Source organism: Aedes aegypti, chromosome 2, assembly GCF_002204515.2.
Source record: "Aedes aegypti strain LVP_AGWG chromosome 2, AaegL5.0 Primary Assembly, whole genome shotgun sequence".
NCBI lineage: Eukaryota > Metazoa > Arthropoda > Insecta > Diptera > Culicidae > Aedes > Aedes aegypti.
This window is the reverse complement of record NC_035108.1, coordinates 130,344,099-130,357,338: the sequence shown is the minus strand read 5'-3', so window position 1 is coordinate 130,357,338 and position 13,240 is coordinate 130,344,099. Positions and strand designations below refer to the sequence as shown.

General features: G+C 36.5%; 1 protein-coding gene across 3 annotated transcripts in view; it reads right to left on the bottom strand.

Annotated features, from left to right (window-relative positions):
- The window catches only part of LOC5564736 (filamin-B), a 179,042-nt gene that overhangs the window by 113,977 nt on the left and 51,825 nt on the right, over positions 1 to 13,240 (bottom strand). For 2 of the 3 annotated variants that reach the window (XM_021842366.1, XM_021842365.1), the window contains exons 2-3: positions 770 to 1,112; positions 60 to 710 (exon numbers count right to left, since the gene is read on the bottom strand). In XM_021842366.1, coding sequence (XP_021698058.1) covers positions 60 to 710; positions 770 to 1,000 — 882 coding nt within the window. In that variant the 5' untranslated portion in view covers positions 1,001 to 1,112. Of the gene's footprint in view, positions 1 to 59; positions 711 to 769; positions 1,363 to 13,240 lie in introns of those variants that run through there. The other variant, XM_021842374.1, reaches the window with a different exon arrangement.

The following is a 13,240-nucleotide window of genomic DNA, read 5'->3' as shown; positions in this document are numbered from 1 at the left end:
CTGAAAATGGCAATGTGCGATCAGTGATAAATCTGAGTAGAATGTGGTAGTTCACTTACCGTGAAGTTGTTGACCGGACGTTTGACGACACTGTTCACCCACCTCATCGTTGCATTGTAGCCCGGTCCATCGGGTTTCATGAAATACGACAAGTACGTCATTCCGGAAAGTTCGTCCAGCCAGCTAGATGCCAAGTACTCCGGTTCCAATACTTTCGGTATTCCAAATCTGTCGTAAGCGATCTTCATAGCTCGCTCGCAATTCCTAACAGAGTCATGAACGTCAAGCGTACGCCAATGTGGAAATAGTCCCGGCTCACAGTAATCCAACAAGGCAGACAGCAATACACCACTGTTCCAATCTGTCGTCAAGTTGGTCACCTTACAGTCCGGAAGCGCAGCTTGCAACCACGCTAGCATCAGTTTCCTCGGAGGGAACTTACTCCTTCCGATCTGGTAGCGTACGATCAGGGACCAAATCAGTCCCAGAATAAGTTTCACATTTCCATTGACAATGTCAACGTTACCAATATTGACTAGTTTCACTCCGTCCGCTTCGATGGCATTCAGGGCTGTGGTCGCATTCTCCAGATAATGGTGCTGATTGGCGGGTCGTTTGTTCCAGTTGGGCTTCAGAGGACGCTTCTGAAGACTTTCCACCAAGGCACACAGGAATGTACCGTCGCAGAAATCCTCGTGGAAATCATTGACCTGCAGCGAGTTTCAAATTTAATGAATAACTCAAATCAACTCAAAGCAATCTTACTCACCCGCAATCCGGACTCCCTCACGTGCTCGTTTACCCAATTTTTGAAGGTATTGGCCTGAATCTCGACCCAAAGGTCTTCGTTGCCGCGAATGTTCATCCCCTTGGCGGCGGTTCCTTCCGGAGAGCGCGCCACCAGACCGGCTTGGGTGATCTTCTGGATCTCGGTCTTGCCATCCGGGGTGTGCTGTAGCAACCCGGCGTGGGTTATTTTGGCTCCCTTCGGCAACTCCATCTCGGTTTGCTGTACGGATCTTATTGCTGAGTGTCACACGGATACGGTGCAGTTATGGGGGCGGCTTGCAGTCGAACGTCTCTATTGACCTTCGAAGATCATTTTACACAGTCTGTTGAGAAGTAAAAACAAAGCTTTGATTAATCGAAATTGAGCAATTTTTCACATTGGAATGGCAACGGAGCGATGGATTCTATTGGATTGATTTATATCAGCAGTTCCGATGACACTAAAATAGAAGGGTGACCGAGTGGAGCTTTTTATTAAATTGCGTTCTTAATTGCGCGTAATATTTTAGAAAGGTTTGTTCAAATCACACCGACGCAACTGGTAAAGAATTTCAGTGTGAACCCCCTGGTACGGTAGAGATCAGCTCGACAGCAGTTCGGAAACTATTCGACAACTGCGGCGTGAAGCTGATTTACAATCAGGAACTTAATTGAATCAGTGACGCTTCAGCAAACTCGATATATTAAAAGGCTCGGTTTTATGGTGATAATTATACGTATAATTTATGACAGCTAGTTCATTGTGCGGCCTTGGAAATGTGAAACTTTGAGTAATTGATTTAATTAAATTGATCAAATTGATTTATAGATCATTTTATTGGCAAATATTTCATTAGTATCTAAGTGCAAACTGAAATTTTATTGGTTGCAGTCTGTAAAGAGAAAGTTTTGTATTTTGAGGATTGGTTTGCATTTCAATGTTTTTCTTGGAGATACTCCAATCTTTTTAATGCTATATTTTTATCAAAAAATATACAGATTGTACACGTTTCGGGATTTCTTCTTTTACTAGGATAACTGCCAAGTATTGCTCTCCAACTGATTATAAAGATCTTTTTTTCCACTGAATAAACCTTTGTGAATTATTTTTCTATATTTTTGAAATATATGAATGTCAAATTTAGTACTATACAATTCAATTCCACTAAAGTGTGTATTAGACAGTTTCACAAAAATCAAAATTTCTGGGATTCAATTAGTCACCCCCAAGTCCTAGTTGCAATACTAAAACAAACTACCAGACAAATTTTCATCCAATTTGGAGAAGATTAGGAGGTGCCTCAAGTCGAAATTGTGTTTTTTGGCTATTGTTTACATTCAAAAAATTCTACCTAGAATTTTGAAAAATGAAAAACAAAATAAATACCACTGGTTGAACGTATTATTAGTACTTTACAACTTTTGAGAACACTGTATGCCGATTAGAGATGGTTTTGACCTCATAAAATTGATTTCTGTTCATTAAAGTACCTGTAAAACATACATTTCTCTACAGTTTTTGTTCTACGAGATTCTTAACCTCATGCCTAAAGTTCAATCGTAGTATCATTCCTTTGTCATTTCTGAACATTATTGTAGTACATCATTTTTTTATCCGAATTACAGATAAATTGTAAAAAATCGTCGGAAATACGACATTCCTCATTCCCCTGCATTTAGAGCTGCCGCCAAATGGCGCAATTGCTGACATGTTACAAAATTGAACATAGTAGCTTTGATTTTTCAATGATGGGTGATGATTGAAGAAAACATCCAGCAAATGTCATCAACGCAGTCGTGTTTCAAACAACATTCTCATTTGATGCCAAGCAATTTCATATGTGATATAGCCCCGAAGTCAAGCTTCTACACTACCGATCTTGAGGATCAGAGTTTGATTCTTTTTTTCGAGCGAAGCCAATATTTATTATATGCAGCATAGAAAAAGGACTAAAGGCGCAAATCACTACTTGAGCATTTCTCTTCATTCACTTAGGAGTGGGAGATTTTTGTGAGTTCTATTGATTAAGACTCAGCCACAAGATACACTTTTGAACAATAAATCGTGATGAAATTTGTTGGCCTCAAGTCATTTGGTCCATTGAAAAAAAAAAAAAAAGAACACTCTAAATGAACTCGCGTAATCAAACTCTGATCCTCAAGATCAGTAGTCATGAAGCTTGACCTCGGGGCTATATCACATATGTAAATGCTTGGCATCAAATGCGAATGTTGTTTGAAACACGACTGCGTTGATGACATTTGCTAGATGTTTTCTTCAATCATCATCCATCATTGAAAGAGCAAAGCTACTATGTTCAATTTTGTAACATGTCAGCAATTGCGCCATTTGGCGGCAGCTCTAAATGCAGGGGAATGAGGAATGTCGTATTTCCGACGATTTTTTACAATTTATCTGTAATTCGGATAAAAAAATGATGTACTACAATAACGTTCAGAAATGACAAAGGAATGATACTACGATTGAACTTATATGATTAGGCATGTGGTTTAGAATCTCGTAGAACAAAAACTGTAGAGAAATATATGTTTTACAGGTACTTAAATTAACAGAAATCAATTTTATGAGGTCAAAACCATCTCTAATCGGCATACAGTGTTCTCAAAAGTTGTAAGGTATTAATAATACATTCAACTAGTGGTATTCATTCTGATTTTTATTTTTACAAATTCTTGTTATAATTTTTTCAATGTAAAAAATAGCCAAAAAACACAAATTCGACTTGAGGCACCTCCTAATCTTCTCCAAATTGGATGAAAATTTGTCTGGTAGTTTGTTTTAATATTGCAACTAGGACTTGAGGGTGACTGGTTGAATCCCAGAAATTTTGATTTTTGTGAAACTGTCTAGTGTGTATCCTTTGACAGTATTTTCAAACTCAACTGTAAGGCCGTCTCCAGTATAGACTCGACTCGACTATTAGGCTTCTGTCTTGTTTTTTCTACTGATGCACCGAGGAGGATACATTACTCGTACGAACCTTATTTCTTTCACTGGTGAATCATGTTCCGTTACCATTACTCACTACTCATTTCTTTTCACTCATTCGTACGCTGCATTGAAATTAATTAACAAATAAAAACAGCAAGCTACACTAGTATCATCTAGTGCCGGCAAAAGATCCCTCTGCCGATCGAAATGGTCAAAACAGAAAGCTCAAAATGTCTTTATTTACTGGTTCACTTAAGTCTGTTTCTATTTTGTTGTGTGTAATACGCTATCAGTTTAAACAATAGATGAGTTTACCCTCTCATTCTTTTATAAGCATTTATGCTAACTTTTAACATTTTATAAATTTTTCACAGCTTCTGCAAAAAACATTTTATTTATTATTTTTCAGTATAGCAGATCCTTATTTTCCTCTCATGTTTTTTTTTTGTTCATACAAAAGTTTGAAATTCTTGTAAACCGTGCTCATAAGTCGGCCATATGACCTTGTTGTCTATGAATAACCCTTAAGGGTCATTGGTTATATGGTCAATGTCCGCAATTGCCCAGCTTCGTGTTCAATGAGCACTTCCACAGTTGAGTTCGCTGAAACTAGGCCACCATAAGGACCTAACAGTTAAACAGTTTGCGGAAATCCACCCACAGTCCCTTTAAACACATGGGAAACTCAGTGGCATCGTATGTGGATGTGGTTCCCAATTGAAGCTAAAAAAAGTGGCGGAAATTTTAAAATGGGGCTTTTTTTTGTAATTGTTTGAAAAAAAAACCTCATTTTTTTCATGAATAGAGAAACAATTGAGGAGCCAATTGACATTTGTTCAAGTTTGATTAAAGTATACTAAATAAAATTACCTTTTCCAAGCTTTCCAAAAGTATTTTTACACGATTTTTCCGGCCAACAAATAAAATAAGCTAATTTGTAAGATGCCTGCTTGTTTTTGGGTTCCCTTACAATTTGTATGCAATGAAAAATAGCTCAAAAGAAACTTCAAAGTTGAATTTATTAAAACTAGGTTATTGTCACGTACACCCCTTTGATTCTTACCCTCTCAATTAAAAACCAGTTACTCTATTGTGAAAACTTGTTACTTGGTTGAATAATAAATGATATGCATGGATATATGCTAAATCGTAGAACATGCTTTGAAAAGTCGTTTATTTCCACCATTACTCATCTATCATTTTTGTATTTCTATTATGCTCTTACTCAACTATTGCTCAGATTTCTGATGGTGATCTTAGAATGAAAAAAGAGTGGTGTATTTATGGTATAACATTGTTTTTCTGATTCCATCCAGGACTCTGCATTCCCCCCCCCCTTTTTTATGTTAAACATTAAATATAATGAGAGCAACATCATGCTACAATATGCTTAAAAATTATGTTGCCGGTGGGATTGAAACCCACATTTCCCAGATATATTTAAAGGATATCTCACTAAACACAAACGAGTCTGCCTGTATTCGCAGCACAGTCCAATATTATATAAGATTCCTTATATAGGGGAACTGGGGGTAGTTTGCCCATGTTATGGGCCCCCAGTTCCCCTACATGGGACAGGTAGGCGAGTATGGGTAGAAGTCTTCGTTTATTTTTCGATGAAAAATCAATACCACTTCTATATGGACTTCCTCAAAGAGATCTATAGTCTCTTTCATTTATTTTTTTTATAATTTTGTACCGAAATATTTGAACTACACTTTTTTCCCTGGCCACGATTACAGGGTTTGACGGTGCCAAAGTAGAAGGTGCACCATAATAATACCCGTCTGTGAAACATATCACCTTCCCAATACTTTGGCGCACCTCTAACGGTTCATGATTTATTTATTTATTTATTTATTTATTTATTTATTTATTTATTTATTTATTTATACCGTCTTCGACAGGGTCGCACAGACTACTTTTACTAAAATTTGACAATGTACGTATAATAAGCATTTCACAAATTAACAATAGCAAGCATTAAACATATTACATACTAACAATATTACAAAACACATATTGTAGAATTCCAAATCATTGCGGCATTGTTCGGTTTGGTCTCCATACTGAGTTACAACGATCTCTTAACTCACGACAACGTACACCAGTGCGCCAGTTCGATGCAATGAAGGCAGAATCACGATATTGTGCATCGACAACTGTTGAAATAACTAACGACAACAAGACAAGGCTATTCCTCCATACCGCAGGCTACTGACTGATATCGCTATCAGCCAGCTCCTCTCTTTTATTTCATGTCTGGGTAAAGATATCTACAATTCATTCACTTAAAGTACACTCTTCACTCTACAATTCTTACCCATCGACATCTCCACTACAGGGTGTGTGATGTACCTGCTTTCCAACAACAACGACTTTGAATGACACGTAATCCATAGAAGAAATGGTTTTCCACGGAGATACTAAGCGTTTGACATTCAAAACTTTATCGGTTCCTAGTACCTCGCGCATCATGGAATCTACTTCGTTTTCGGTGACATCATTGGCTATGTTTGAAACGTATAGTTTCAAGTTTTCCTTGGTATTGGGATGTTGCTCGTTGAGTGGATTCATTGCATTCATTTTTGTTGAAGTTAATGGTGAAGAAAAAGACGATGAAGAGTTCGTAGCATGAAGATTACAATTTGATCCATCCAACGTAGTGAACGAAACAGATGAGATTGAATTTAATTGTGATACAATTTTGCTAATTTTTTCTACCTCCGTTTTCAAACATTCGACTTCATCTTTCGTTGCCAGCTTGCTCGTTTCCAATGCAGTTGCAGGTTCGTTTCCAACAGTATTAGCAGGCTTCCTGAAGCGACCGTTTTCAATGGCACGCCGACACGAATCACACATCCAAAATATGTTGCTGTGTAAACAGGCGCAACCTTCATCATAAGTTAAACCAAGACATTTGGCGTGAAAATTGTGTTGATTTTCACAGAAGCCTTCGCAGCACACAACAATATCCTCAAGTTGAATTTCGTTCTTGCAGGCGTAACAATAATCCATGATTATGCGGTATGGTGAACCCTGGCAGCGCGTTGCAAGTATCCAATTTCAGAGATGTGTGGTTTAACAATACGACTGAAGAAGCAATAAACAATGGAGAGAATGCTGACTGTCGATAGCTCCTGTTGTCCCATCCGTTGAAGGCGTCGTAGGCAAATAGAAATTGATTGCAAATTTCGATTCGTTGTCTCACTGGGCTGCTTAATGCTGCATCTGATGGAACATCACAAGACGCGATCAAATTTTCATAATGCGGTATTAAAACGTTGCCATAACAGTATAGAATTCACGAAAAAATCACAGCATTTCGAAAACGTAACAAGCTATACGATCTCCACACACATTAAAAATTATCATGGTTTACCATTATCATAAAACGGCTGCATTCAAGCGGAGGATATGTTAATATGTTTCGACATATTATCAGGTCCTCTTCGAACGGAGGGACTGCCAGGGCTCATTAGTTACTTATAAACCAGTGCTGGTTGTTGATGGTTCAGTTCGTTTACCACGAGCTGTAGCATCCTTTGTACTAATCAGTAATGGTTGTTAAGTTTCGAAGCTAACGTGTGATCAATCGTTCTAAAATGAAACATAAGAATAGGTGTTTGGTGGAACTGCGCGTAACACTCGTTGTTATTAAATTTAGTGATTGTGAGGGTGCTAAAGTTATTTTATAATAAAATCTATGGTGATGCAAATTTTTAAATGAAATTAGAAGTGATTCTGATAGTTTTGTTAAAAACATAATAATGATTATGTATAATGATGTGAACTCTACTAATTAACCCTCTAATACCCAACCCCGCCTTTAGACGGGGTACACTTTGGAATTTTGTGTAATTTTTCGGAGCTCGGAAATTAAAATGATTTTATTTTTGGCTTAAACCTTGACTCATAACACGCATATAAGAAAAGTTTTTTATGAATTTTGAAATTTATTTATATTATTGAAAATTGTTTGAAAAATTGTATTCTTATATAACCTACAAATGTCTTGGATTCATTTAACGTGTATTATAAAAAATCGTAACTTTTATATTTTTCTACGATCAACCTATCACAGAAGAAGAGCCTGATGGTATTGAAATAATTTCAAATCTGTTTTTCCGTTAGTTACACGGAAAATGAAAAATGTTCCAGAAAAAAATTAGAAAAATCATATTTTCAAAAGTATAGTAAAAACTCAAATTTTTATTATTGTCAAAAATCAGTAACCAAAAGAGGCTTCAAGAAGAAATTTAAAAGGATAGGGATGTTCAAAAATAAAAATAATAAAAATCAAAAATCAAAATTCATAAATTTGCGAAGAAAAATAATTCATTGCCCAAACCGTGTTTAGAATGATTTTAGATAACGAAAAATAATATTTAGATCGAAAACAAAAATTTGGGTATTAGAGGGTTAAACCACTCTAGTAGCATTTCAGGCCTTATCATAGTTTGATAGTTGTCTGAACTACTAGACTGCAAAACTACGGTAAGAGCTGATTGCTGCTAGGGTACACAGTGACCATTTGAGCAACATTGCTTAGGAACGTCTGTGTGATGAACGCAATAGAGGCTTATAAAAGCAAATGCTGGGAAGGAGATTAGGGCAGATTAAGAGTGCCAGTACTACCCCTATCGCTACCGACAAAAAAAAAGAAATATTTTAACTACACTTTCCCAGCCGAGCACGTGGATTGTTTTCATAATTTTACCCATAATTTGTCCATCTTTACCACGCGTAATGAGTTAAATAATATATTAGAGTTCAAAGGTACCGTCGTTGGGGGTGAGAATGGGTCAAAAAGGCGTATGTACGATTTGTTTATTGAATAACTATCGCAATTTAGCTCCAATAAACTTCAATTTTTTTTTTGGGGGGTCTGTAGCCTTGAGGTTACGCTTCCGCTTCATAAGCGGAAGGTCATGGGTTCGATTCCCAGCCCCTCCACAAAAAAACCGTCCAGCCACCAGAAGACGCCTCACGGAGCACATCCATCCTCCGTCAGTATCAGATGGTGACTGAGACAAACTGACCCTCTTCGCAGGCAGCTAGCCTCACTAATAGCAGAGCTCTCTCCTACCTGCTCGGTGTGAGAGTAAAAGAGTAGAAGAGAGTGAAACTAGATGTAAATATAGATAAGTTGAAAATAGATCTGTATCGATAAAGCAGCTACAGATCAACTGAGTCCGGCACAGTAGTGGCCACGAGCACGGAGTGCCTAATATAAAAAAAAATCAAATTTGTTTTGCATGTACTTTGATGGTATATTAACAACTGTTCAAAAATTTATAGAAAAATACTTATACACAGCGGCACTACAAGTGAATGAAAAATGACCCAATCTCACCCCATAGAGGGGGTGACATTGGGTCACTTTTACTGAAATAAATTGTTTTTGAGAATATGATTGCAAAACCATTCACAGCTGAAAAATATTGATGTAATACGATGCAAACAAGACGAATAGATTTCTAAGATGTTTCACAAGTATGATAAACCCACTTAATTGTAGTTGTAATTGTAATTTTATTGATCACGGTACCCTATCAGTATACACTTTTTATCAGGACAAGGAAAATCAAATATATTTGAATAAAATCTAAGAACGATTATACCAAAAATCTGAAGTGCTATGAGATTAAATATGGAACCCAAAATTTATCGTCAAGTTTTCATAATTTTTCTTGATTTATTTCCTCAAATTACATTCAAAGTCTCATCCCCATTGTTATAAAACCTATTAAAGCCAGTTTTCCCAAAGGTGTACTGAAACAGTGATTATTTTAAACCTTCGCAAATAGTTATATTTCGGTGCGACTTTCCGCGATCAATACATTTCAGGCTCATTTGTACTTTCGTGAGATGTTTCTATAATATGAAAACACTAATAAATAATTAAATTAAAAAAATCCATTTGATAAAATTTAACGATGTTGCTGCGCACGAAACACAGTTGCTGGTTTGAGAACTTGTCAAAATGCGTTGCATTGTTATTCGATGCACGGAATCCTCATGTAGACTTATTTGATGTTTCAGAGATGCTGTATTTAGAAAGAATAAACACATCTTAATGAGGAATGAGAAAACCCGGCACCGTTAAATTATTAATTCTAGTGATATCAGCGTTATTAGCTGAAATATTTCATAAATTGTAATTTTCCGTTTTGACCCAATCTCACCCCTCAGACCCATCGACGGTATTTATCGTTTTGACTCATATTCCGAACACTTAAGGCCAACAGAGAATTCAAATGCACCTGGTGGGCATAAATTAGCCGATATTTATGAAAATGTTTGTTTCTTCGCAATGTTTTACTGTTAGCTATTGGGTGTACCGATAAAATACCGTTTTGATTCATATTACGGACAGCTTCAAATTCCGGACACTCTCGTTTGTATGGGAAACATTTCACACGAAATGTTTCAATTTTCGCCGTTCAAAAGTTCTCATTTTCGAGGCTCGTTTTATTAGGTTTTTTCCATAAATAGCATTGCAAATTTATAATGCCCTACTACCTTAGACGTCTCTTAAGTGGTTGAACGATTTCAATTGATGATTTGACTGTTCCATTAATGATTATCATGAGCTGTCCGTAATTCGAATTAAAGCGTCCGGAATATGAGGCAAAAGTGAGGGAGCGTCCGGAATAAGAATCATGAAAAGGCCACACGTTTTGATTTATTTAAAATTTGAGGATCGCAGCAGTCTGTGAGCGCGAGTGGACGTGAAAAAAAATCGGCTGTCATTTTTTTGTGTAGTAAAACTTTTCAAAAGAATTAATCTGGCCAGTGCTTTTTACATGAGTGTAATATGTAGTGAATGGTGTTGTCGGTGCAATTTAAGCTTTGAAGGACGAATGGATCGGTTTCCGGAGAAGCAATGTGTTGTGGTGTGCCGTGGGGACGTTCGGTTTCTTGGTAGTACTACCTGAGCCTAACGGTTGGCGTACGTGGTAATACGAACCACTGATGGAAATGGATTGGTCATCTTACCAGCTATACCCAATTGGGGGGAGATCCGGTGAGTTTGTTCCAAATTATTATCAGAATATTGGTAGCAATAGTTGACTCTTGATAAGTGCCGCGGGAACGATTTTTTTTTGTGATAAGCATCGTCGGTTCGAGGTCACGGATAATCGGATGGTTCGCGTATGAGAGGAAATATATTTTGAAATTGCCACTATTTCCACATTTTTTCCGTTTTTTTGAGCTTTTTTTACAATGAACATAAAAAAACGCGTGTTTTTTTTTTTGTTTGAATTGCTGCTATTCGTTTTAAATAAGTTGAACACGTTATTTTGTTTCTAATGTTAATTACCGAATAGTGAAATAAAAAATTCTAGGTTTGTAGATCATACGCGTAGCGGTTTTCCTTTTTTTTTATTTATTTTTTGTCTTTTATTATTTTTCTCCGATGACCCTTGAGGGATCGGTTCTGCTTTTAAATCATTAATAAGCAGATACCCACACTTGATTCGTCGCAAACATAATTATTTAAAACGGAAAGTACTATGCGGAATCTTATTAATCATATATCTTAAATACGACAAATATCTTCTCTTTGATTGCCGGCATTCGAAAGATTAAATTCAAAACGCTTAAACAATAAATGCCATGGGTCTATCGCTAGCTTTCAAAGCGAATCCTGACTTTATTTTTCCTCTCCCAACCCCCACCTCCGTAGCACTTATGAGGGTGTCGCTGAGTCGGTGGCCTCTCATTAAGTAAGTGCTACATCAACATTTCCTTCCCCTATCCCAAGTTACGGTAAAGATGGGCGTGGCCAGGAATAGCGATATTTATGGTTTTGGTCTTCTTGTTTAAGATTGGATCAAGGAATACTCCTCATCCTTGACCTTGAGAGCAGTCTGAATGAGATTATCAAAAAGGAACATAAATGTTGCTAGTATCCAATCTACGAAGTATACCGTAACTACGCTAACGCTAACGCTAACGTTTTGATTTATTTAAAATTATTCAAGTTTCGGACGCGTATTCTTTACCCACCATCCGAAAGTTAAGAGCTTCCGACGCTCGATAACGTTAAAAAATCATACAGAATGATTTATTTTGTATAGTCCAAGCTGGGTTATACTTCACTGAGGCCTTAAGTGTCCGTAATATGAATCAAAACGGTATATATATATTTAAATAATTATTAATAATAACATTTTGATTCATATGCTGAACACTGTGTTCATTTTGTCTCATATTCCAAACACCTTGATTCAAATTCTGAACAGCACGAATAAATCGTATTCAAATGAATAATTTCGCAAACAAATTTATCTAGGCTACTTTTACTGGTCTCGAACTAAAGAATCATCACTACTCCCGAGTTCTTCTTCTTTCTGGCGTTACGTCCCAACTGGGACAAAGCCTGCTTCTCAGATTAAGTGTTCTTATGAGCACTTCCACAGTTATTAACTGAGAGCTTTTCCGATTGACCATTTTTGCATGTGTATATCGTGTGCCAGGTACGAAGATACTTCTATGCCCTGGAAATCGAGAAAATTTCCTTTACGAAAAGATCCTCGACCAGTGGGAATTGAACCCACGACCCTCAGCATGGTCATGCTGAATAGCTGCGCGTTTACCTCTACGGCTATCTGGGCCCTACTCCCGAGTTATAAAATAGATTGGAAAATGATTAAATTGAATTGACTGCCACCTCCTAATATTATGACATATTTCAGCGAAACATTTCAACCTCATCGCCATACAAAACACGAGTGTTCGGAATTGGAGACAAAACGGTACTCGCCTCACTAGCGATTTCAAATATCTTCTTTTTTCTTTTGCAAAAGTGAAGTGTTAAAGTTCAATAAAAGGTTTTCTGGAATATTTAAAGCATTATTCTCCCGAATCCCACTCAGAGTTTGCTAAGAAACTCCTGAGGAATATGCTATCATGAATTGTATATTGTATCACATTCTATCTCTAAGAATTTCACAATGTACTTCTCAAATTTTTCTGCTATAAATTTTTCAGGAAATTTACCTGTGTATTCTTTCGAATATTTTCTTCGAATTCCACTTGGTATTCTTTCACAAATTTAACCGAACGTCCATCAGAAAAGATATCAGAAATGCTTCCTTAATTTAATGGAAAAAACCAGGTAAAATAATTCATAGTTTTCTCATAAAAAATAAAACTAATCCTATGTGTATGTAAAAAATGCTTTGAAAAATAAAACATTTTCTTTGAAATTGGCAAAATTAATAATTAAGTAACAATATATGAAAATATATATTTAGGAAATCTATTTGAAAATTTGGCATGAACTACTCAAAAATCCAATATATTTTTATTCATTATGAAATGGTAATGGAATGTTTTTATAGAAGTGTTCGCAAAATAAAAAAAAAAAACAATTTCTAACAGATTTCACAAGTAAATTTATGAAGTTATTCCAATTCCTTAGCTGAGTGGTAAGATCCCACAGGAATAAAGTAAAGCCATACTGAAGGTGTCTGGGTTAGATTTCCGGTCGGTCCAGTATATTTGTGT